Raw genomic sequence first — 24,454 nt, forward strand, 5'->3', positions numbered from 1 at the left:
GTTTCGCCTGTCACATAATTTTAATATCAAGTTTATCGACTCATTTTCTTTTATTAAGCTTTGTGTTAGATATTTCTATCAATTGATACTTCCCTGGACCTTCATTATTTTATTAGATTTATTAATGATGACCACACAAAATTTGATGGGCCAAATTCAGACACCGTTGCGTTTCTAGGAGTTTGATTTTCGGATTAATTTTACGATTCCCAATAGACAATTACTTCAAGAAACCAAAAAAATAAATAAAAAGATAAACTGTTCATAACCTTCATCATCCTTAAACTTATATTAATGATATTCTAACAAGATTTAGGGGACTTTTGGGAAGTTAATTATGGGCAAACAATTTGTGTACGAAGCGCCTAAATAGCTATTTGATAAAAATAAATTAATAGTACCAAAAAAGAAAAAGCTATTGAAACAAAAATAAATTTAAAAATAGATAAAGTGATATTAGCAAACATGTTTAAAATATTCGATAAATTGTTAATAGGAATAGGCTCTCAAAGTAAAAATTACTACTAAAAAAAAAACAGAAGAAAAATGAAAAAATGAAAAACCACCCTAACCCTTCCTCGACCATCCCCAGAACGCAGCCCCTCCATTTTCCTCACCCAGCACAAATCCTCAATGACTTGATGGCCTAACAAAGAGGCTGACAAAAACCCTTCGACGACGGCTAGCTCCTTCTCCTTCTCTGGACTTCCGTTGAGCAGCTGTTGCGCAACTTTAAGGGGTAGGGACCTTCAAGCCCATTTTCATGGCTGCCATTGACCCCATGGTGGCTCCGCCAGTGGCAATGGCATAAACCCTTGAGTAAAATCCACAAAATCCAGAGACCCAAAACAACTAATTACATGCATTTTACTATGGATCTTAGAAGGCTTTCAATCTCGAAACCCACTCTTCTCTTCCGCATCAACCGCCCCTTAACGTGCGTTACCTGCAACCTCCAACGCCCCAAAGAGCCTCCTCAACCGCCACCATTACAGGTTCCGAAGGAACCACAGCCTCCCAATCAGAGTTTGCACAACTGGGTATCTTCTATTCTTTCAAAACCATCTCTGGATTCTTCTAAATGTAAAGCTCTGATACCCCTTTTGTCATCTCAAGAATTTGATAGGGTATTCTGTTCCATTAGCTCCAATGTGAACCCCAAAACAGCTCTTCATTTCTTTTACTTTGCTTCTGAATCTTTTAAGTTTCAGTTTACTGCACGATCCTTTTGTGTTTTAGTTCGTCTGCTTATTCTTTCGAATCTTGTATCGCCTGCGAGATTGCTTTTGATCCGTTTGATTGATGGGAATGTGCCAGTTTTATATGCTAACCACAATCAAAGGCATATGGAGATTGCCATTGCCATGTTAGACTTGAATACCGTGTCCACACAAGGTCTTGGGGTTCAGGCATTGGATTTGTTGATTCATGTTTACTGTACGCAATTCAAGAATATGGGTTTTGGTTATGCCATTGATGCGTTTGTAATTTTTTCTAAAAAGGGTGTTTTTCCATCATTGAAGACTTGTAACTTTTTGTTGAGTTCTTTAGTGAAGGCTAACGAACTTCATAAGAGTTATGATGTATTTGAAGTTATGTGCCGAGGTGTTTCTCCTGATGTTTACTTGTTTACTACTGCGATTAATGCATTTTGTAAGGGAGGGAAGGTTGATGATGCAATAGGTTTGTTTTCGAAAATGGAGGGGCTGGGTATTGTCCCAAATGTGGTTACGTACAATAATATTATTCATGGGCTCTGTAAGAGCAAAAGATTAGTAGAGGCCTTCCAGTTTAAAAAGAAGATGATAGAAAACAATGTGGGCCCGAGTCTTATAACATATAGTGTGCTCATTAATGGTTTGATAAAGCTGGAGAAGTTTCATGATGCAAATTGTGTTTTGAAGGAAATGTGCAACAGAGGATTTGTCCCGAATGAGGTTGTCTATAACACATTGATCGATGGATATTGTAAAACAGGAAATATTAGTGAGGCACTAAAGATAAGGGATAATATGTTATCCAATGGGTTAACTCCCAATTCTGTTACTCTTAATTCTCTACTGCAGGGGTTTTGTAGAAGTGATCAATTTGATCATGCTGAGCAAGTTTTAGACAAGATTTTCTCTGGTGGTTTATCCATAAACCAAGCTGTTTGTTTCTCGGTTATTCACTGGTTATGCATGAAGTCTAGGTTTGATTCTGCACTAAAATTCACTACTGAAATGCTATTAAGAAACTTTAGGCCCAGTGATAGCTTGCTTACCACATTGGTTGGTGGGCTCTGTAAAGATGGAAAGCATTCTGAGGCACTTGGGCTTTGGTTTAGGCTATGGGAGAAAGGAGTTGCAGCCAACACAGCGACCTCAAATGCTCTAATTCATGGACTTTGTGAATCTCGTAGCATGCAAGAGGTTGTTATGCTACTCAAACCGATGCTAGAAAGAGGTTTGGTATTGGATAGAATCTCATACAACACACTTATCTTGGGTTGTTGCAAGGAGGGAAAAGTGGAGGAAGGTTTTAAGCTTAAGGAAGAGATGGCTAACAAGGAATTGAACCAGATACTTATACTTATAATTTGCTAATGCATGGCCTATGTAATATGGGAAAAGTGGATGATGCGATTAAACTTTGGGATGAGTGTGAAAATCGTGGTCTTGTTCCCAATGTCTATACATATGGGGTGATGATAGATGGGTACTGTCAAGCTGGAAGAATGAAAGAGGGTGAAAATCTCTTCAGTAAGTTGGTGAATAAGGAAGTGGAACTAAATTCAGTTGTTTATAATATACTAATCAGAGCATACTGCACAGATGGGAATATGACTGCGGCCCTTGGTCTTCGTTGTGACATGAAAAAGAAGGGCATTCAACCATCTTGTGGCACATATTCTTCTCTTATACATGGACTCTGCAATATTGGCAATGTTGAGGATGCAAAATGCCTTCTGGATGAAATGAGGAAGGATGGTTTGTTGCCAAATGTTGTTTGTTACACTGCACTGATTCATGGTTATTGTAAGCTAGGCCAAATGGATAAAGTAAGGAGTGCCTTTCTGGAGATGTCTTCAGATAACATACAACCTAATAAGATTACCTACACTGTCATGATTGATGGGTATTCTAAACTAGGCAATATGGAAGAAGCAACTAAACTTCTATGCGAGATGGCAAAATTGGGAATTGCCCCAGATGCCGTTACCTATAATGCCTTAACAAATGGATTTTGCAAAGAAAGGATGGTGGAAGAAGCTTTTGAAGTATGTGATCATATGTCCAGTAAAGGTGTAGGTTTAGATGAGATTACATATACAACATTGGTTCATGGGTTGCATCAGCCCACTACATGTGCAAATCAGGAATGATATGGAAACATTCAAAAGGTTAGGTGTTTACTTTCTGCATGAAGAATTCTTATTTTTAAAAAGTTATCATATTTAATTTGCGCATCTTGTTCTGAAGTAATATGGTTAATGTGCAGGTGCATATTCTTATTCTTAATACTGCTGACTGTAGACCATGGGATAAATGTTACATCTCCTTACCATCTCCAAAATGATCCTTGAACATGGGAGGTTGGTAGATCTGTACAGAATTCATTTTTTGCATCATATTTGTTTGAAGATTGTTTCATTACTTGTAATTCAATTGCTTTTAGGAGTTTATAGTTATTGGTTAGGATGAAAATAATTAGTTCATAATTGTTGCTTTTCTTTTTGGGTCTGAGCATAATTGTTTCTTTTACCATGTCATTTTTTCATCTTGTTCTTTTAGCAACATCTTGTTTTGGTGAACTCATTTATGATTTTCACTATGCCATGTACTTATGGAGTGTCATCCGTTAGCAGTTTAATAAGTTATGTCAAGTTGTATTCACTTGAATATAATGACAAATTTCCATTATATGTTGTAAGATTGAAATTCTCAATGTATGTGGCTCCTATTAGCTCCTATCAGCTCCTATGTCAAGTCTGTCTGATGAATCAACTTTTAAGTCCATTTCCTCTCATTAATAGTACTATTATTGTAACTTGACATAGTGTTGTTGGGCCTTTGCATAGGTGGTAACTGTGTTGAGCTGGGGGCACCTATGATATAATTACCATCTGTTTACAAATCAGGGTTGTCTGATTCTTAACTATCTTTGTTAGAAAATAAAATTGGATTAAGGTGGATAGCATATATGCTATTTTCTTTTGGTTAAGGAATCTAAGGCTTGTTTGACTTGATTCTGGAAGGTTTTCACATTGTCGTCCTTTATGATAGTTATGTACACATATTCGTCTCCCTTATTTCCCTCTTAAGTAAACCAATTGGTACTAAAGCTAGAAGCAGTTATGGTGTGGTGTCAAAGAGAGCAAAATTTAAATTTCTATGGATATTTCAGACTTTTCTTCTTGAAGCCCTTATTGTGATTACAAACTGGAACTACTGTTTTAGAACATGCTGAGAAAAGAGCCTTAATATAATTGTAATGGTTTTGTAGACTGGAATCCCTTACCTGTCTTTTTGTATCTCTCTGTCACGTAATTTCACCAAACTTTTATTGCTCTTTCTAGCCCATGGTTGTGGGCTGATCAACATTTCGAGGGGATCATAAATGGAGATTCAAAATGTATAAAAATAGCGGAACTACTATTTTTAGTTCATGCTGGTTTCTAATAATGGAATCTTTGGCATCTTTACTTTGCCAACTTCAGCTCTATCTTTTTCAACGTTTCTGTACTTCTTTGATACAAAATCTGAGTAGTCTTGACTTTAATACATGCTGACATATTGAAGAGTGCAATGAGACAATGAAATATTTAGCTGGTGATGAAATGTGTTCCTTGAAAGGGAAAAAGGAAAACATATCTCTGTTAATCACAACAAACCCTAAGGTTTTCATAGGAACTATGAAGTCAAAGGCTAACCATTCTAAGAAACAAAAGTAGAGCCTCTGATTTGTAGTCTTGGCCTTTATGGCTTTTGATCACTAGTTGTGAGTCATGACTAATGACCCTTGGCATCCCTCAGAAAAATTAGACTTGTGAGCTCACTTCTATCATTATCTTCCCTGCCCCATCCCCCTAAGTAGAATACAGAAACGTAAAACCTTAAATTAAGAAACTGCTAAAGTATCATTGAATAGTGTGGCTATAGTACTACTTTTATATAGATATCCTTTATTTTCTATCTAAAATGTTCTACTGCATTAGTATTCATCATAAGGTTGTCCTAACTCTTTACATTAGAGGATCTATATTAATAACTTCTTACGAACTTTTATGCTTGTCACCAGTTGCAACCTGTAAGTATTTGAGTTTGGAACTGGCTTTGTTTGAAGAAAAAAATTGAAAATTAGACACCAGCCATCTCAGATTTAAATCGTGTTCACTCTGTTGATGAGGCACATAGCTCGCTGATATGGCCTTAAGGAAATGTTTGAAACATCAAGATATGGCAGAATCCCAGGTATTGCACTCAAGATTTATTGCAACAACTGTTTTTGTTTTTTCTTGGGCGAAGATTTACTGCAACATATGTTTTTGTGCATTCCCTCTTGATATAATGTGGTTCATGAAGGCTAGATAACTTGTTCTGAAGGTATGCTAAAAGTGTACATATGAAAGAATAAACAAAAATTTACTATGCAAAAAATTATGTGTTGCATACAGGGGAAGGGACATTTTATTTCATAACCTTGGGCATTCAAACCCTGGCTTTAGAATTTTTTTTAAAATAATGAGCTTGTTTTTTTCCTATTGTGCACAATTATTCCTATGAGTCGCACTTGGGATACCTTTGACTCAGAAATCTTTCAGTTGGTGATTTGAAGCAGTATAGGTTATCAAAGGTTAGAAGTGTAGTTTTGGAATTGTTAGAATTGAGATTTCAACCCCTTTTTATATTTAAGTTCTCTCTCTCCTTTTTCTTTTATTCTTTTCTTCAGAGTGTAGGACTTGGATACCATCCAATCAGAGATTAGATATCCTGGATGATGGTAAGTTTGACCTTTTAGAAGCGGCATCACTCTTGAGAGACAAAACAATCTCAGCTTTACTTATGGTCCATTTTGATGGACGAATTTAAAACGGTAGGTTTGTAACAGTGTTTACATCACCAAGAAACATTAAATGCAATACAATCTTCTTTTTAATTTTAATTAAGTACAATTTATGTTAAACTAAATTCAGATGGAATCTTATGAATTTGAATGTTGAAATGACTAGACAGAGAGAATCATTTGAAATTTATGTCTTCTATTTCTCTTTACACAAATCCAAACTTTTACGTGAAAACTTAGCCACCATGTCATAATGTAAACAAAATACAGTTCAATATTGACATTTTCCATAGGTGCATAAATACGTGTAACATGCATATAGGAGTAAGTGTATTGAGTAAGCGTATTTTCTTTTTAAAATCTTTACGCCTTCTGGGCGGATGATTGGTGGTCATTAATTCCTGCTCATCCCTGGCTAATTGGGCATTAGATCGACACTTAAAGGAGAATGTGGAGTCCTTGCTGCCAATCTGTACCCAAAGAGTGTTTTCGGGGAGGATACTTTGGTGAATGTGAGTTTTGAGAAACAAGCAGATGGTAAGCTCAGTGGATACATCAGAATTAGAAGCAAGACTCGAGGCATTGTCCTTCAGTCTTGGGTACAAGATCACCTTGAAACAGAAGGGCGGCCTCTGATTGGACAAGCAGCCTAATTTTGCAGCTGTTATTCTTGCTTGAACCTTTGTTAGTGCTAGTTTGCTTGCAGCATGAGGCCTATCTATATTCATCTGACTTGCACTTAATTTTCGTGTTTTTACCGAGGATTGCCTCTGTTATAGAATTCTTTTGCTTTTTTGTTTTTCCCAGTAAGTGGATAGTTAGAGCATCCACATGGGAGGGTGTATAATAAGGTGTACGCTAAATATACACCCTTTGTAATCGGAATCACCCACAATGGAGAGGTGTAAACGAGTGTAAATTTGCATTACCACCATGAGATGCAAATTTAGATGCACATATACATCTTTTTTCACATTTCTTACAGGTGGGACTTACATGAGAAAATGTGAGAAAAAATGGAGCAAAAATCACATTTACATCCCCTGGAGGTGTATTGGGGGATGTAAAAATGGCTTTACACCCCCGAAATTACACCCTCCCACTGTGGATGCTCTTAGGACATATTGCTGCTATCCACAATATATTCAAAGTAAATTTGTAGTGATGCCCACTGTATACATTTCTGTTGTTAATTGTAACATTTCATGTTTTCAATTTGTATTTGCTGTTGCTATCAATACCCCCAGCAAGTTTCGCCTGTCACATATTTTAATATCAAGTTTATCGATTCATTTTCTTTTATTAAGCTTTGTGTTAGATATTGCTATTCATTATTTTAATAGATTTATTAATGACCACACAAAATTTGATGGGCCCAAAGTTCAGACACCATTGCATTTCTAGAGTTTGATTTTCGGATTAAATTTTCGATCCCATGTGATTTGCTCTTCAGCCACACCCCCCTACCTACCCAACCTAAACAGTCTTTAGGAGGTTGGAGGAACTTGATCAAACTCACACAAACGAGAAGTAAAATGAAAAACTAATCGAGGGCATTGTTGGAAATCTAAATAACTTTTCATTCATAATAATATTGTACAAATCAAACATGGAAATGGGTAAAAATGATAACTTTTCATTCATAATAATATTGTACAAATCAAACGTGGAAATGGGTAAAAATGATTTTTCCTCTGGTTCTCATTTACCGGTGTTCTCAAATATGGGAATGAACATCCTCTATTTTCATCTTGTGAGATTAGACATGGGAATTTCAATTCAAGGAAATTCAATCTGCAAACTAAACGGGAGCTTTCTAAGTGAGGGTTTAGGCTGGATTTTTTGTAAAAGACAGCAGAGATTAGCGAGCTTCCTAAGGTTTACTGACCAAAAAGAAAAACATTAGTGAGCTTCCTTGCCCATTGCTACAACATTGTTTTGTTCCCCCTTCCGGAATAAAGGTGAAGTGAAGGTGGGCGCACGCATAATCTCAATAATTGACCTCATAGTATCTTAAAAGCAAGAAACACCCAGCAGTCTAGTTACGCAAAAGAAACAATTACTTAAAGAAACCAAAAAAATAAATCACAAAATAAACTGTTCATAACCTTCATCATCCTAAAACTTATATTAATGATGTTCTAACAAAATTTGGAGGACTTTTGGGAAGTTAATTATGGGCAAACAATTTATGGACAGCGCCCTAAATCTTTCTTTTGCATACAAGAATTTGTGTACGAAATGACTAAAGTTCCAGAATTCCACACAAGTTAGAAGAGATAGTCTGATTGTTTTGAAGTAAGTATCTGTACATTTTATATGTATGTATATAATTTGGTGGTTGGGGTCCCTAATATGTTCTGCTTGTTTGTTTGTAAGTAAGTATTAGAACCAAGGAAATTCAGTACATGGTAGTTGAGGCTTATGTGGTGTTTATCTTGCAAGTGAGGGTTGGTTTGAATATGGTTATTCTCTTTATCTGATTTGGTAAGTTTGGTGGAAAGTAAATGAGTAGTGTAGAAGAAACCATGACAGAATTTTTTACTGCACTCTTCTAAATTCTTGGTACACTATAAAAGGTTCAGTCAATTGTTGGGGATTCTGAGAAAGATAGATAGATAGATACTTCTTTTGGCAATGGCTGATGTTGAAAATTTTGAGAAACTCAAAGCTACCCAGCAATTGTTAAAGGCTAGTCTAGAGAAATCTACTGCTCTTTCTTCAGCTATTGATGAAACTGGGTCTAGGTTGGAAGGCATGAAGCATAGATTGCCATCTTTGGAAGCTGCAATGAGGCCCATCACCATGCAAAGATGTGGATATTCTGCAATTAGGGACCAAATCAATGGTGCCATTGGCCCTGCTGCTGCTGTTCTCAAAGCCTATGATGTCGTTCGAGAGCTTGAGAAGTCACTCTCTTTTGCATCATGTTCTGATCTTCCTGCTTATCTTTCAGCCACCAAACGGCTTGAAGAAGCATTGAGGTTTCTTGCTGACAACTGTGAGCTGGCAACTCAGTGGCTGCAGGACATTGTTGAGTTTTTGGAAGGCAGTGCATTTGCCAATGATCGAAGCCTTTTGAGTGTGAAGAAAGCTCTCAGAATTCTACAGGAGTTGCATGCAATCGAGGGTTCAGCTCGTCTTGACGGAGGGCTTCTCAATGAGGCATTCAACGAACTTGAAGCTGAATTCATAATTTCATTAATGGAAAGCAGTGCTACTACAATCACCAGCATTGCTTCATCACCATTATCAGTGCTTGTAATTCAAAAGCTTCAAGCCATAGTTGAGAGATTGAATGCTGCTGATCGGCTTGAAAAGTGCATATTCGTGTACACTGAAGCTCGGAGTTTGAGTGCTAGAAGAAGCTTGCAGGCTCTTGATCTGGACTACCTTGAGATAGAAATCACAGAGTTTGTTGATAGGCAGAGCATTGACTCCTGCATTGACCAATGGGGGAAGCATTTGGAGTTGGTTGTGAAGCATCTGCTTGAGCTTGAGTACAAACTCTGCAACAATGTCTTTGAGAAGGTAGGATCAGATGCTTGGAAGTGCTGCTTTGCAAGAATTTCTCAAGAGTTTAGACTTGCTTCATTCCTCCAATTTGGAACTAATGTCACCAAGATGAAGAAGGACCCCATCAAGCTCTTGAAGCTATTAGATATATTTACAGTTATGGAAAATCTAAGATTGAATTTTAACAGGCTCTTTGGTGGGAAGGCCTGCGATGAAATTCAAACCCTGACAAGGGATTTAATCAAGAGAGTTGTTATTGGGGCTTGTGAGATTTTATGGGAACTTCCTAGCCAAGTGGAGTTGCAAAGGAGATTTTCTCCTCCTTCGGATGGTGGCGTTCCCGGGCTAGTAAGCTTTATAACTAATTACTATAATAAACTGCTAGGAGATGATTATAGGTCAAGCTTGATCCAGGTCTTGCAGATCCATCAAAGCTGGAAACAAGATGTGTATGATGATGGTGATGATGATGCTCTTTCCCATCAGATTTATAGTACCATGAAGGAAGTTGGGCTAAATTTGGATGCATGGTCCAAGGCCTATGAGGACATCTCCCTCTCCTACCTTTTTATGATGAACAATCACTGCCATTTCAGCCAAATGAAAGGCACACATCTTGGGGATATAATGGGAGATTCTTGGTTAGAAGCTCATGAGAAATACAAGGACTATTATGCAGCTCTCTACTTGAGAGAGAGCTGGGGAAAGCTTCTGCCTCTTCTAAGCCAAAAGGGTTTAATTTCCTTTCCTTTTGATCACCAGGATTTTGATAACAAGCTGCTCAAGGCATTCAATGAAGCTTTTGATGAAAGGTACAAGAAGCACTCCAATTGGGTCATATCTGACGAAGGCTTAAGGCAGAAGGTATGCCAACTTTTGGTGCAGGCAGTTGTACCCGTTTACAGGAGCTACATGCACAAGCATGGGGTTTTGGTTGAACAAGATGCAAGTGGTAGCAAGTATATTAAACACACTGCACAAAGCTTGGAGAAGATGCTGAGCTCCCTGTTTCAGCCCAAGATTGGCAAGTATTCCAGCACCAAACATATACGTTTTATTGGTAAACTGAAAAACGTCGTGATGAATCAGCTACATGTATCTCTCACGGCAATGTGACTTCATAGAAAGAGTAATGCTAGAAGGATCACATTTTTAGATTGTAGGATCATACATCTAATAGAGGCCAGAGCCGTCTAAACAAGCGGGTCCGAACTGATATAGTCTATAATGTGATACAAATAGTGTTGAGGGTAAAAACTAGTTAGCCCTTTGTTGATGTAGTATTCAGTTTGTATAGATTTAGACTTGTGTTCATGTAGGATTCCGTTTGTATAGATTTACACCTACTGATTACTTACTATTTATTTCAAGAGTAATGCTAGGCTTACCACATTTTTCATACCACAATTGTACCACCTCTCTAATAGAGGTGGAGCCCACCAATACAATGGGGCCCACCTCTATTAGAGAGGTGGTACAATTATGGTATGAAAAATGTGGTAAGCTTATCATTTTTGTTATTTCAATGATTATTTGTGGATTTCCTTTTAATTTTTTATATAGAGAAAATTAGTTAAAAGTCCACTTCAAGCCTTAAATAGTCTAATTAGTACAAACAATTAAAGCTTTCCTCTTCCGGTTGGAGCAAAAGGAAAAAAAGGTTATTCTGGTCCATTTAAAAGTAACATTCATAGATGTCACTCTTGAATAGTAACCTATTGGATGTCACTGTTGGGCAGGTTGTCCATGTTTCATTGCTTCATTTTATTTCATGTTTTTCCTCCAATTTCTTCTTATGTCAAGAGCAAAAAAATGAATAAGAAAACTCCATTAGAGAGCAATCATTTTAACAAAAAAAATGCACCCATTGTCAAGCCAATGTCAGAAATGACATGGTCATAATAACTGGACCGGCTTGTTCTTATTTGAAGACGATGTACCATTTTGTCTTCGTGCATTCCTCTTTGTCCTTATATGGTAAGGCCCCATGTTTTTATTCATATATGATGTTCTTGGGTAATAAGCTTCTCCTTAACCATGGATATTTCTTGATTGAAAAAAACCCCATATATATTTTCGTCGCAAGCTTTACAGTGATTGTGGAGGCTAAGGAGAAAGACCGGTCTTTAACCTTATAGAACCCTCTGATTCAAACTTAGACAAATGATTTTTATCTATGTTTGCAGGGTACCTTTTGGGATTGAAATCCTCAATTAACTTCAACCCAATAATACAGAAGTACTATGAAAACCTGTCGTTACAGTCAAAATTCTGTCAATCTGATGGACAAAAATCAAGACATCACATTCTCATCCAAATTATCTGATAAGAAGAAAAGCAAGAGAGAAAGAAGAAGAAAAAAGAGAGAGAGAGAAGGAAAGGAAATAAAAAAAGAAAGAGGAGAGAGAGGACTGAACTCGGGGAGAGGAAGAAAGAAGGAAAAAAAAAAAAAAAAAAGAAAGATATCCAATCTGAAGGGTTAAAATCACCCACGGTCAAAAACATAAATCCGTAACCACTCCGCATTTTCTGACTTCGCAATGGAGAAGTTCCCAACTTTATATGTAATTACTGAACAAAGTAAGCCGTCGAATTATTTTTACAAACTAATGCAGCACACTTTCATGCTGTGCAGTTATGCACACCCTCTATATCCATCCTAAAGAGGAAGTAGTAATTGACCCAAAAAAAGAAAAGAAAAAAGAGGAAGTGGTAGATCGGAGATGGTGTGTGTGAAAGAAAAGGCATGCAGACCGTAAAAAAAACAAAAATGAAATAGAAAACAGCCTTCAAAAGTTTAGAAGTAGATTTTACAGATCAACCTAATCTGCCCCCTGACCACCGGTTATTTAGTATGGTACAGTTAGTAAGCTGTATGTCATCCCAATGATGACATTCTGGAAATTAAGTGCTTTGAGTTGCAGCACGCTCTGTTGACGAAGCATTCCCCTCTTTGTCTGTATCAGAAAGATGTTTTGGGGCAGATGAGGAAACAATTTCGACACTAGCTGGAGCTGATGGTGGTTCTGCTTCCGTCGGATCAGTGCTGGGCTATCTCCGCCATTGAAGACTAGAGCTCGGATACCGTGGTTTGTTGGGGATGGCCTTTCTGTTACCATGTACGTGGAAAGGCTTCGGAGAAAGCTGGGCTGGGGCTGTTGCCGCAGAAGCTGCTTCTGCCTTCCTCAGCACCAATACAATAAGATCCTTGTGACTAACAGAATCTGTACCCATCTTGTGCCCTTTAATTGGAAAATTTTAATAGAAGAGAGAGAGATAGAATGTGAAACATGAGGGATAGACACGGGTATAAAAGAGCTTGTCAAAGAAAAGAGGAATTCTATCTATTCAATTCTCTTTAAAAGATAAAAAAAAACAAAAAAATAAAATCTTTCCTTGATCAGAACTAGAAACTCTCAACCATGTGAACATGGACAAAGTAAGAACAATTGAGTAGCAGATTTACCACTCTCAACCATGTTAATCTCCATAAGGCCTATTCTCGTCTTTTTTATTTCTTTCTTTCGTTCTGTTTTATTTTTTGTTTATTTTTAGGTTTCCCACTTTTTTTCTTGTAATTTACCAGATCAATAACCTAATTGATCCTTTGAGACATATAAGGAACTGCTCACCTTCACAGTTCTTGAATAAAATGTTGTCCCACTCAATGCCACAGCTTTGTCAACAGATTCCTCGTTAGCAAAGGTAACATAAGCAGCCCTGATAATAGAATTGTCATAAAACTGTCCCAAACCACAGATAAAACATACAAACAGACTTTGGGTACTTCTCAGATATAGAATAGATGACTAAATAAGTGTTACCCTTGTCGGTTAGCAGTTAATATGTCTGTCAGCATTACCACATTGACAACCCCTCCACAGTTGGCAAAGAACAATGACAAAGCTTCTTTAGTTGCTTTAAAACGTATCTGTTTTATTTTTTCAAATAGTACATGGTATGCTTATGAGTTATTTTGAACAACAAATGCAGAATTTAAAACACGTTAAATAAATCAGAAGGAATAGTAGCAATATCTCCATGGAAATTAATCATAAATACCTTTCACTTTATTTAAACAAAAGTGTTCTACAACCCCTGCTTTCTGGTTAGATTAACTAAGAAGTGAACTCAAAGTGAAGATGACAGGCATGAATCGGCACACACCTCTGGTTTCCATCTTTTACTATCAACTGCTTTACTTAGAATTACAATCCAACCAATTAAATACCTTCCTTTAATTATTTTCTGTTGGCAATACAGTCAGGCTCTTCTCATCACAATATTGTGAGCTTTAATGTTTCTCTCAATTACAGTCTACGTATTCTAGGGCCATCTTCTAAGGTTCAAAAAGTATTTCAACTTAAAACAAAGATTGAAGCAAATAACTCAAATAATTTAAACTTCCAAACAACATAGAAATATAAATGTGTGAAAAACCCTTCAATGAGGATTGGTACTGTAAATCCCCATATGGAATGTCCGAGAAAACGTTTTTAGACTTAGTGTCTAAATTATCATATGATTCCATCTCCAAGGTACGCGACAGTCATCAGAGGAAGTCCATCAATAAGCTTTGTTAACAAAAACAAATGACAGTTGTGGAGAAGAATTTATATTTATAATAAGAAAACAAGTACTAATAGACAAGGAACAATAAATTTAGTGAGAAAACCAATGCTCAATTATATTGGGACTACTTAGGTGTGTGTATTTACCAACCAAAAAAGAGAAAAAAGGAGCAACATACACAAATAGCTTACATTTGTTACTAATACAGTTCTTGAGTCAACCTCAATGTTTTTCTCTGAATCCTGTAGTATACCTCAAAGTGCACAAGTGCATTAGATTTCAGAAAAGTTAGTAAAGCTAGATCAATGAAATGATTATCAGTCAAGAGAGGAAAAATATGCATTTTAATGAGGAAGAGCAGAAGAAATCCTAGAGACCTAATTACAAGTCTTTATAATGGTTAAATATTCTTCATAACATGTTTGTGTTTCTGAGAAAATTTTACTTTGCTTAAAAATTGAAAAATCCATAACAATGCACAAAATCAGATTAAGACCTTATGTGAATAATCCTCACATTATAGTGTTAGCCTTCATCCTATGCATAGATAATTGAAGAAGTTCCAGACATACATTACACTATCCTGCTACATTTGCCTCTTTGAAAAAAAACAAAAAGAATATATCTGCCTCCTGCATAAACTGTTTATGAACAAAAAATTTAAAATATAGGTTACATAGCTGACAAGACAAGAAAAATCAAAGAAACAGAAGAACACTGGCCCATACAGAGATCAAAAGCTTTTTTCTTTTTCCAGGTACTGAGCTTGTAAACACCATCGCTATAGTTTCATTCTATCACACATCCACCCAAAACCACCTGCTCCCCCTACTTTCCCACACGCACACACACATGTATTGTAGTTCTGAACAAAACTGAAAGCATTTATATGTAGAAATGAGATTCATATTTTAGCAAATTGATCCAAGTTACACAGAGGCTTTACCAGAATTCGACAAATGAATCATTTTCCATCTTTTTTCTCCATCGCTAGCTGCTTCGAATGAAGCTTTAACATTTCCATTTCAATTTGGTGCAATCTTTGTTTCACATCAAGCACTTCCTGGGGGCAAGATATTCAAAACAAGTCTCTAACCAATTCAGGGAGGAAAAAAGGAAGTTGATTCTCAAAATCCAATCTATCACACAATTCAATCCTCACAGCTAGCACAGGCTTCAGATTCACAGTAAATTTATCTTATATCAACTATGATCTATGAGGAAAAGAACATACCGATACCAGGCTTTGAGTAGTCTTCACCATTTTTGGTGAAGTTTGATTTTTTGAAATCCTGTGAGATAATTTTGCATTGAGGATACATGTTTCTCTCATGCACCAAAGGAAACTGAACTAGTACCAGTGTGAGTTCACCAAAGAGCCTCTTCCGCCCAATATTATTTGCAATATGCGGTCCACCCATTGCACTACCACCATGCTCCACTTTCTTTGTCTCAACAGGGTAACCATAAGACCTCTTACTAAGAGATCCGACGGGAGAGGCATCAGAACCGTCCGTCGAAGACGGTGCTTGTGATGATGACGGTGGCGGCGACACAGAGAGAGGGAAAGAGACGGGAAGAGAGAGATGGGCTGGGATGAAGAGGAAGGGTGTGGGGCTGAGAAGAGAGCTCAGGGGTAAAAGGGTCAATTCATTGTTCATAACCCACCAATTAATTGGGGGCAAAAATGTAATTTTATGTTGTGCTAACTTTTGTGCAGTGCAGGTACTGACATGTAATCCTAACCCAACACTGATCTGAAAATCCCAATCATTTCAAAATTAAAAACCAAAAAGTATAAGGAAACAAAAGAAACTTGTTTAACACGTTATCAGAGTTCCATATAAATAATATTCTTCATCGTAAGGCTTCGCATACCCTCTCATTCATCGATCATCTCTCTCTCTCTCTCTCTCTCTCTCTCAAAGCTATCAAAGCTATCAAAGCCATCAAAGCCATCTTCATCTACAGTAACACAGTAAGTTCTTCTTCAAGTCCTGTCTCTCTCAATCTTCAACTGCATTGCATGTGTGTTTCTTTCAACACCTTCTCTGTTTTCGAGACCATCATGTAACGTTCTTTGTTTGTCATAATAATCATATAGTGAGCGCAAGTAAGAAATAAGACCACCTCTTCATGTTTCAAAATTTTTAGTTGTAACTTGAATGAGGCATTTAGTATTGCCCTTATTTTGCATTGAGAGTTTCCTAAAAGTGTATTTGTTATTCTAGACTTTGCTGATCATGTTCAGGTGGCTAGTTTGGTTTGAATTTCTTTATAAGTTTATTTGATTTATCCATGTGGGGTTCATATCATTAACATTTTGTTCACCTTTTAGATGGAAAATCGGTCGACTCGCATAGCAATAGTGAACATTGACAAATGCAAGCCCAAAAAATGTAACCAGGAATGTAAGAGGACTTGCCCGGTCGTACGTACTGGTATGAATGTTATGCTACTTCTTTTTGTACATGGACTTCTTATGCATAAATGCTACTTGTTATCTATTATTAACCATAAATGTGCAGGTAAATTATGCATTGAGGTCAAACCTGTGTCCAAGGTTGCTCGTATCTCCGAAGAGTTGTGCATTGGCTGTGGTATATGTGTTAAGGTCAGTGAAGATTGTATTTTGTTTGTCTTATTTTCATCTTCTTTTTATCTACTCTAGTTGTGTTTTAACGGAGGCATTGTTTTCATTCTGGCTATGGTCATGTAGAAATGCCCATTTGGAGCAATTGAAATCATCAACTTGCCAAAGGCACTGGACAAAGACACAACCTATCGCTATGGGTCTAACTCTTTTAAATTACACAGGTCTGTTAGTTCCTTACCACTTTGATCAGCTTCAGGTTTTAGTGTTTTAAGTTAACAGAGACTAAATTATACATAATTACAGGTTACCAGTCCCTAGGCCAGGGGAAGTTCTTGGTTTGGTTGGAACTAATGGCATTGGGAAGTCAACTGCTCTCAAAATTTTGGCTGGCAAGCTCAAACCAAATTTGGGTCGTTTCAATGTAATACTCTTTACATATCATCGTTTTTTCATATTTCCAATTTCTCCCCTTTTCCTAGTATATGATCATTTTTCTCAAGTTTTGTTTGATCAATTAATTCTTTTGAATGACTATAATCTATGTTCTTTATTCTTTTGTAGAATCCTCCAAATTGGCAGGAAATCTTGACTTACTTTCGAGGATCGGAGCTGCAAAGTTATTTTATACGTCTCTTGGAAGATAAGTTGAAGGTAGGTATATAGATTATTTCATCGTTACCGGTTTTGTTTTGTTTTTATTTTTTATTTTTTGCCTAACCTTCTGTTCTTGCTCTTTTCTATGTTGAACATGGGTTGTTTCCGACACTTATGCTGTGTGTGATGTTGTTTAGTCCAGTTAATTGCATAGTCGGGCACTTATATATTATGTTTTTATTTTCCTTTGCTGTTTTATGTAATATGTTTTATTTTTCCTTTAAACAGGCTGTTATAAAACCCCAATACGTTGACCACATTCCAAAAGTAGCTGAAGGCAATGTAGGGGAGTTGCTCAAACAGAAAGATGAGAGGGGTGTGATGGAAGAAGTCATTGTTGATCTTGAGCTAAACCAGGTTCTAGATCGTAAAGTAGTCAATTTATCTGGTGGGGAGCTTCAGAGATTCGCCATTGCTTTTCTTGCTTTGCAAAAGGCAGATATATACATGTTTGATGAACCTTCAAGTTATCTTGATGTGAAACAAAGGCTTAAAGCTGCCAAAGTCATCCGATCTTTGATCGGGCCTGATAGGTTTTGTTTTCATAGCTCTCTTCTTCTCTTCTTGCCCCAAATTTTTTTTCCTCATTGCTTATATTTGTGGGGTCTTTTCTTGCTTACATTGGGCATGTTTAAGTAATGGATGTTTTGCTTTGCTTTACATTTTCAGCTATGTAATCGTTGTGGAGCACGATTTGAGCGTCCTAGACTACTTATCAGATCACATTTGTTGTTTATATGGGAAGCCGGGTGCATATGGAGTTGTAACCCTACCTTTCTCAGTTAGAGAAGGAATCAACATCTTCTTGGCGGGATTTGTTCCTACAGAAAACCTAAGGTTCCGAGATGAATCTTTGACTTTTAAGGTAAGATAATAAATTATGTCAATGAAAATGCTGGTTTTAAGCGCTTAAATCAATATTTTTAAAGATATAAAATCATGTTGTTGTCTTGTTTGTTTAGGTTTCTGAGACTCCACAAGAAACCGGTGAGGAAATTGAGACATATGCACGGTATAGATACCCATCGATGACTAAAACGTTGGGAGAGTTCAAGCTTCAAGTTATAGAGGGTGAATTTAGCAATTCTCAAATTATTGTGATGTTGGGTGAGAATGGATCCGGGAAGACTACATTCATGAGAATGCTGGTACGTACTAGTCCTAACATTTTCACTCTTTTTAATCAATTCAATCATTTGTTAAAATTAAATTGCATCTTGATATATACGTGGAGTCATTGCATACATTTGATTTGTTCAATTTGTAGGTTGGCCTATTGAAACCTGATTCTGATGTGGAGATACCTGAGCTTTGTGTTTCCTACAAGACCCAGAAAATTAATACAAAGCGTGCAATAAAAGTCAAAGACATGCTTCATGAAAAAATTCGCGATTCCTGTACACATCCCCAGTTTGTGACAGACGTGATGAAGCCTCTTCAAATTGGGCAATTAATGGATCAAGATGTTACCAAACTCTCTGGTGGAGAGCTGCAAAGGGTTGCTCTATGTGTATGCCTTGGAAAGGTAACTGATTGATTTTAGTTTACCTAAGTTTACAGCAATAACAAATTAAGTGCACAGTATGATGCATCCGCTTTGAACTTAACTTATGCAGCCTACTTTTTGCTTGATATTGCAGCCTGCAGACATCTATCTGATAGATGAACCAAGCGCATATCTTGATTCTGAGCAGCGTATCGTTGCAGCAAAAGTCATAAAGAGGTTCATCCTCCACGCTAAGAAAACCGCATTCGTGGTTGAGCATGATTTCATTATGGCTACTTACTTGGCCGACAAAGTTATTGTCTATGAAGGAAAGCCATCAGTTGATTGTATTGCAAATTCTCCACAATCTTTGTTGACTGGGATGAATCTCTTCTTATCTGTAAGTCTTGCAGCTTGTTTAATTTGCCTCCTTGCCTTGCATATACTTTGTCCTTCAATTGAATGTAATGTAATTTTTGTTGTTCTACGATTTGATTCTCTCTTTGCTTTTCCAATGTGGCATTGCAGCAACTGGATATCACATTTAGACGCGACCCTACAAACTATCGCCCAAGAATCAACAAGTTGAACTCAACCAAGGATAGGGAGCAAAAAGCTGCTGGGTCCTATTATTACTTGGACGACTAAACTGGAACACTGTCCAACATGTTCGAGACAACAATTCCCCCTCTCCAACTCCAAGGGTGGGACTCTATGGGACGGGACTCGACTAAGCGGTCCTGATAATAGAATTGTCATAAAACTGTCCCAAACCAAAGACAAAACATACAAATAGACTTTGGGCACTTTTCAGATATGGAATAGATGACTAAATAAGTGTTACCCTTGTCGTTGAGCAGTTACTATGTCTGTCAGCATCACCACATTGACAACCCCTCCACATTTGGCAAAGAACAATGACAAAGCTTCTTTAGTTGCTGAAAAATGTACCTGTTTTTTTTTTTTCCAAATAGTACATGGTATGCTTATGAGATATTTTGAACATCAAATGCAGAATTTGAAACATATTAAATAAATCAGAAGGAATAATAGCAATATCTCCATGGAAATTAATCACAAATACCTTTCACTTTATTTAAACAAAAGTGTTCTACAACCCCTGCTTCTGGTTAGATTAACTAAGAAGTGAACTCAAAGCGAGGATAACAGGCATGAATCGGCACACCCCTCTGGTTTCCATCTTTTACTATCAACTGCTTTACTTAGAATTACAATCCAACCAACCTTCCTTCAATTATTTTATGTTGGCAATACAGTCAGGCTCCTCTCAACACACTACTGTGAGCTTGAATGTTTCCCCCAATTAAAGTCAAGGCCTCCACATACTCTATGGCCATCTTCTAAGGTTCACAAAGTATTTCAACTTAAAACAAAGACTGAAGCAAATAACTAAAATAATTTAAACCTCCAAACAACATAGAAACATAAATGTGTGAAAAACCCTTCAATGACGATTGGTACTGTAAATCCCCATATGGAATGTCACCTTTCAGACTTAGTTTCTAAATTATCATATGATTCCATCTCCAAGGTACATGACAGTCATCATAGAAAGTCCATCAATAAGCTTTGTTAACAAAAACAAACGACAGTTGTGGAGAAGAATTAATAAGAAAAAAAAGTACTAATAGATAAGGAACAAACAATTTAGTGAGAAAACCAATGCTGATTATCTTAGGGGTGCTTAGGTGTGTGTATTTACCAACCAAAAAAGAGCAAAAAAAGGAGCAACATACACAAATAGCTTACATTTGTTACTGATACAGTTCTTGTGCGTCAACCTCAACGTTATTCTCTGGATACTTTAATATACCTGAAAATGCACAAATGCATTAGATTCCTGAAAAGTTCAGGCTTCTGGGGACAACAATGATTGCCAGTTAGTAAAGCTAGATCAATGAAATGATTATCAGTCAAGAGAGGAAAAATATGCATTTTAATGAGGAAGAGCAGAAGAAATCCTAGAGACCTAATTACAAGTCTTTATAATGGTTAAATATTTTTCATAACATGTTTGTGTTTCTGAGAAAATTTTACTTTGCTTAAAAAAATTGAAAAATCCATAACAATGCACAAAATCAGATTAAGAACTTATGTGAATAATCCTCACATCATAGTGTTAGCCTTCATCCTATGCATAGATAATTGAAGAAGTTCCAGACATACATTAAACTATCCTGCTACATTTGCCTCTTTTAAAAAAAACAAAAAGAATATATCTGCCTCTTGCATAAACTGTTTATGAACAAAAAATTTAAAATATAGGTTACATAGCTGACAAGACAAGAAAAATCAAAGAAACAGAAGAACACTGGCCCATACAGAGATCAAAAGCTTTTTTCTTTTTCCAGGTACTGAGCTTGTAAACACCATCGCTATAGTTTCATTCTATCACACATCCACCCAAAACCACCTGCTCCCCCTACTTTCCCACACGCACACACACATGTATTGTAGTTCTGAACAAAACTGAAAGCATTTAGAGCAGGTCCAGCGCAGGACCCAAACTGGGGGAAAGGGCCCCCTGGCGAGCCCGAGATGGCTCCAGCGCAAGAGAAGCAGCCCGGTTTCGTGGTGGGTCCCATCAGCCCGAGCAAGCCCAAGGGCAACTTCTGCCTGGGCTGAAGCCCGAGTTTTGTGACGTCAGCGAGGCATCACGCTGACGTCAGCGCACAGTAAAACAGATTTTTTTTTGGCCAAAAATTCGAAAAAATCTGAAAAATTCTGAATTTTTTTAAATACCAAAAAATTCTGTATTTTTTCCCTATAAATACCTAACCATTTTATTCACTTTCTACACCAAATCTTCATAAAAACTCATCTCCTTCCAATATTTTTCACTTTCCACATCAAAATCTTGGCAACGAGGTAAAAAAAAAAAAAAATCCGTTTTATTCAATTTAATGTCTTTTTATATATATATTTCTTGCATTTCCAATTTCTTTTTTTTTAATAGATTAGTCAAGGCAAAACCAAAAATGTTATTCGAAAAATTTTATCCAAAAATTTTATTTGAAAATTTTATTCGAAAAATGTTATCTTAAATTTTAAATGAAAATTTTATAATAAATAGTGACACGTGACAACCGAAAATATAATCTAAAAAGCTTATCAAAATTAATAGTTTAAAGTATAAACAAATAGGAAATAAAGTACAATGAATAGTAATTGCCTTAGACTTGCTAGACTTTCTGGAATCTGACACTATTCACGTGAATCAGTGGCGCTTTTTTCACTTATGGGTGGAGATGCTCTTATATGTAGAAATGAGCTTCATATTTTAGCAAATTGATCCAAGTTACACAGAGGCTTTACCAGAATTCGACAAATGAATCATTTTCCTTTTCATCTTTTTTCTCCATCGCTAGCTGCTTTGAATGAAGCTTTAACATTTCCATTTCAATTTGATGCAATCTTTGTTTCACATCAAGCACTTCTGGGGGCAAGATATTCAAAACAAGTCTCTTACCAATTCAGTCAAGGAGGAAAAAAAGAAGTTGATTCTCAAAATCCAATCTATCACACAATTCAATCCTCACAGCTAGCACAGGCTTCAGATTCGCAGTAAATTTATCTTATATCAACTATGATCTATGAGGAAAAGAACATACCGATACCACGCTTTGAGTAGTCTTCAGACCATTTTTGGTTAAGTTTGATTTTTTGAAATCCTGTGAGATAAGTTTGCATGGAGGATACATGTTTCTCTCATGCACCAAAGAAACTGAACTAGTACCAGGGTCTGTACTGAGTTCACCAAAGAGCCTCTTCCGCCCAATATTGTTTGCAATATGCGGTCCACCCACTGCACTACCACCATGCTCCACTTTCTTTGTCTCAACAGGGTAACCGTAAGACCTCTTACCAAGAGATCCAACGGGTGAGGCATCAGAACCGTCCGTCGGAGACGGTGCTTGTGATGATGACGGTGGCGGCGACAGAGAGAGGGAAAGAGACGGGGAGGAGAGAGGGCTGGGATGAAGAGGAAGGGTGTACGGCTGAGAAGAGAGCTCAGGGGTAAAAGGGTCAAGTCATTGTTCATAAGCCTACAAAACAGAAGGAAGAGGCCCACCATTTAAGTGGGGGCCAAAAACGTAAAATTCATGTTGTGCCAACTTTCGTGCAATGCAGGTACTGACTTGCTATCCTAACCCAATACTGATCTAAAAATCCCAATCCTGTAACAATTTTTGTTTGTCATAATAATCATATAGTGAGCGCAAGTAAGAAATAAGACCACCTCCTCATCTTTCATAAATTTTAGTTGTTAGAATTGAGGATTTTAGTTGTTGCAAGCTTCATACGAGTACTCAATATCTTCCTACAAGTGTATTATTCTGGACTTTACCGATCATGTTCAGGTGGCTAGTTTGGTTTGAATTTCTTTATAAGTTTATTTGTTTTATTTATTTATTTTAATGCGGTCATTGCATTCATGTCTTTCAATCATCTCTCTCACAATGCTTTGAATCTTGGGTGATCAACAAAATTTCATGTTCTTTTGAACTTGTTCACATTTATCTTGGTGATCTTATCTAAACCTTTTTCCTTAGTAGCAAGGAATACATTCTAGTCATTTTAGATGGCTTTTTTGGGTTTACATGGATCTCATTCTTGAGTGATAATTTGAAAAAAAATTTCAAAAATTCAATTATGTGGGTCACTTTTTGCATAACGAAAAGTTGACTAGTCATCTACCAATATTCAGAGTTCAAACATAACCGTGAGACTGAGTTTGAGAAATTTAGTGAGAAAATGAGAAATTCATTTATGTTGGCAACAACCTTGCTGTGTGGCATTGTGAGAAATATAATTATGATTTTTTGTTCATAGCAAAGGTTGAGTTCTTTTGGATGAAACATATGTTGGATGACCATGCTTTTCAACAATCATTCTTTCTCATCTATTGTGATAACCTGAGTGAAATAGATATCTCAAAAATTCATGTCCATCACTCAAGAACCAAACCTTTTGACATAAGATATCATTTCATTAGGGATCTTGTGGAAAACAAAGTCTTAAGTTTGAGTTTGTTCCTTTTGAAAAAACAACTGGCAGATATACTTACCAATGCTCTGGATTTTTTTTTTATTTTTTAAAACACGTTGCTATGTGAAAATCCATTGGCTTTGCTCTATTGAATGATTAGTATTTCTACTTTGACTAGTCATCTCATGTCATAGTCATCTCATGTCATACTTTTAAAAAAAAAAATCAAAATCAAAATAATTGATGATGTATGTGATTTGTTCCTCAAAAGGATCTGATGGTGTGAAAATTGGATGGTGTTAATGTCACAGTTGTTATGTGCATAATCCCCTTGCTTGTTTAGAATCATTGAAAGAAATCTAAGTGGTGTTGGCTTTATCTCTTGGGAGATAACTATCTTTGCTTAAGCTCTGTTATTTTGTCCACACAAATCATAAAGAAAAATGAAAAATAATATTAAAAAAAGAGGAAGAAGTGTGACCAATGTAGTCGTGGCTCTAGGAAGTTATAAGGTGTTTTGATTGAAGAATCTAGAGCAAAGAACCGAAAAATTGGGCCATTTAAGCACTTGAGTT

The 24,454-nt window shown here is 36.6% G+C and overlaps 4 protein-coding genes and 1 long non-coding RNA gene across 16 annotated transcripts; 3 read left to right on the plus strand and 2 right to left on the minus strand.

The window, feature by feature from the left end:
* Positions 1–162: 162 nt before the first annotated feature.
* LOC103327399 (uncharacterized) lies at positions 163–7,266 on the plus strand. Its single transcript, XM_089049689.1, is given in 4 exon segments — positions 163–2,541; positions 2,544–3,382; positions 3,481–3,574; positions 5,281–7,266. Coding segments are annotated over 2 exon segments (2,502 nt in total). The 5' UTR covers positions 163–860; the 3' UTR covers positions 3,365–3,382; positions 3,481–3,574; positions 5,281–7,266.
* A 218-nt stretch (positions 7,267–7,484) lies between these two features.
* Positions 7,485–10,931, plus strand: LOC103327397 (exocyst complex component EXO70A1). Its single transcript, XM_008229714.3, has one exon. It carries the CDS (start codon positions 8,683–8,685, stop codon positions 10,675–10,677), a length of 1,995 nt encoding a protein of 664 aa, XP_008227936.2. The 5' UTR covers positions 7,485–8,682; the 3' UTR covers positions 10,678–10,931.
* Positions 10,932–12,317: 1,386 nt separating this feature from the next.
* On the minus strand, positions 12,318–15,762 carry LOC107881017 (uncharacterized). 11 transcript variants are annotated; one of them, XM_016793981.2, is made up of 6 exons: positions 15,368–15,762; positions 15,080–15,196; positions 14,325–14,386; positions 13,386–13,492; positions 13,194–13,281; positions 12,318–12,785 (listed from the first exon to the last, which is right to left on the minus strand). In XM_016793981.2, the coding sequence occupies exons 2-6, from the start codon at positions 15,099–15,101 to the stop codon at positions 12,747–12,749; spliced, it is 318 nt and encodes a 105-aa protein (XP_016649467.1). In that variant the 5' UTR covers positions 15,102–15,196; positions 15,368–15,762; the 3' UTR covers positions 12,318–12,746. The 11 variants fall into 11 exon arrangements, 2 of the variants coding, with proteins under 2 accessions (XP_016649467.1, XP_016649466.1); XM_016793980.2 differs by having other exon boundaries at positions 12,318–12,803; positions 15,368–15,754; XR_016125888.1 differs by lacking the exon at positions 14,325–14,386 and having other exon boundaries at positions 12,318–12,803; positions 15,368–15,755.
* Positions 15,763–16,060: 298 nt separating this feature from the next.
* On the plus strand, positions 16,061–19,815 carry LOC103327396 (ABC transporter E family member 2-like). Its single transcript, XM_089049693.1, has 12 exons — positions 16,061–16,111; positions 16,472–16,574; positions 16,662–16,747; positions 16,853–16,950; positions 17,033–17,150; positions 17,291–17,380; positions 17,612–17,916; positions 18,053–18,248; positions 18,346–18,531; positions 18,651–18,908; positions 19,024–19,269; positions 19,398–19,815. The coding sequence occupies exons 2-12, from the start codon at positions 16,472–16,474 to the stop codon at positions 19,515–19,517; spliced, it is 1,806 nt and encodes a 601-aa protein (XP_088905819.1). The 5' UTR covers positions 16,061–16,111; the 3' UTR covers positions 19,518–19,815.
* LOC148917981 (uncharacterized) lies at positions 19,474–22,887 on the minus strand. 2 transcript variants are annotated; one of them, XR_016125891.1, is made up of 4 exons: positions 22,502–22,887; positions 22,206–22,323; positions 20,640–20,703; positions 19,474–19,820 (listed from the first exon to the last, which is right to left on the minus strand). It is a non-coding gene; the product is annotated as an uncharacterized LOC148917981 (long non-coding RNA). The 2 variants fall into 2 exon arrangements; XR_016125890.1 differs by having other exon boundaries at positions 22,206–22,326.
* Between the last annotated feature and the right edge of the window lie 1,567 nt (positions 22,888–24,454).

This window comes from Prunus mume, linkage group LG4, assembly GCF_029339155.1.
Source record: "Prunus mume cultivar Tortuosa linkage group LG4, ASM2933915v1, whole genome shotgun sequence".
Taxonomy (NCBI): Eukaryota; Viridiplantae; Streptophyta; class Magnoliopsida; order Rosales; family Rosaceae; genus Prunus; species Prunus mume.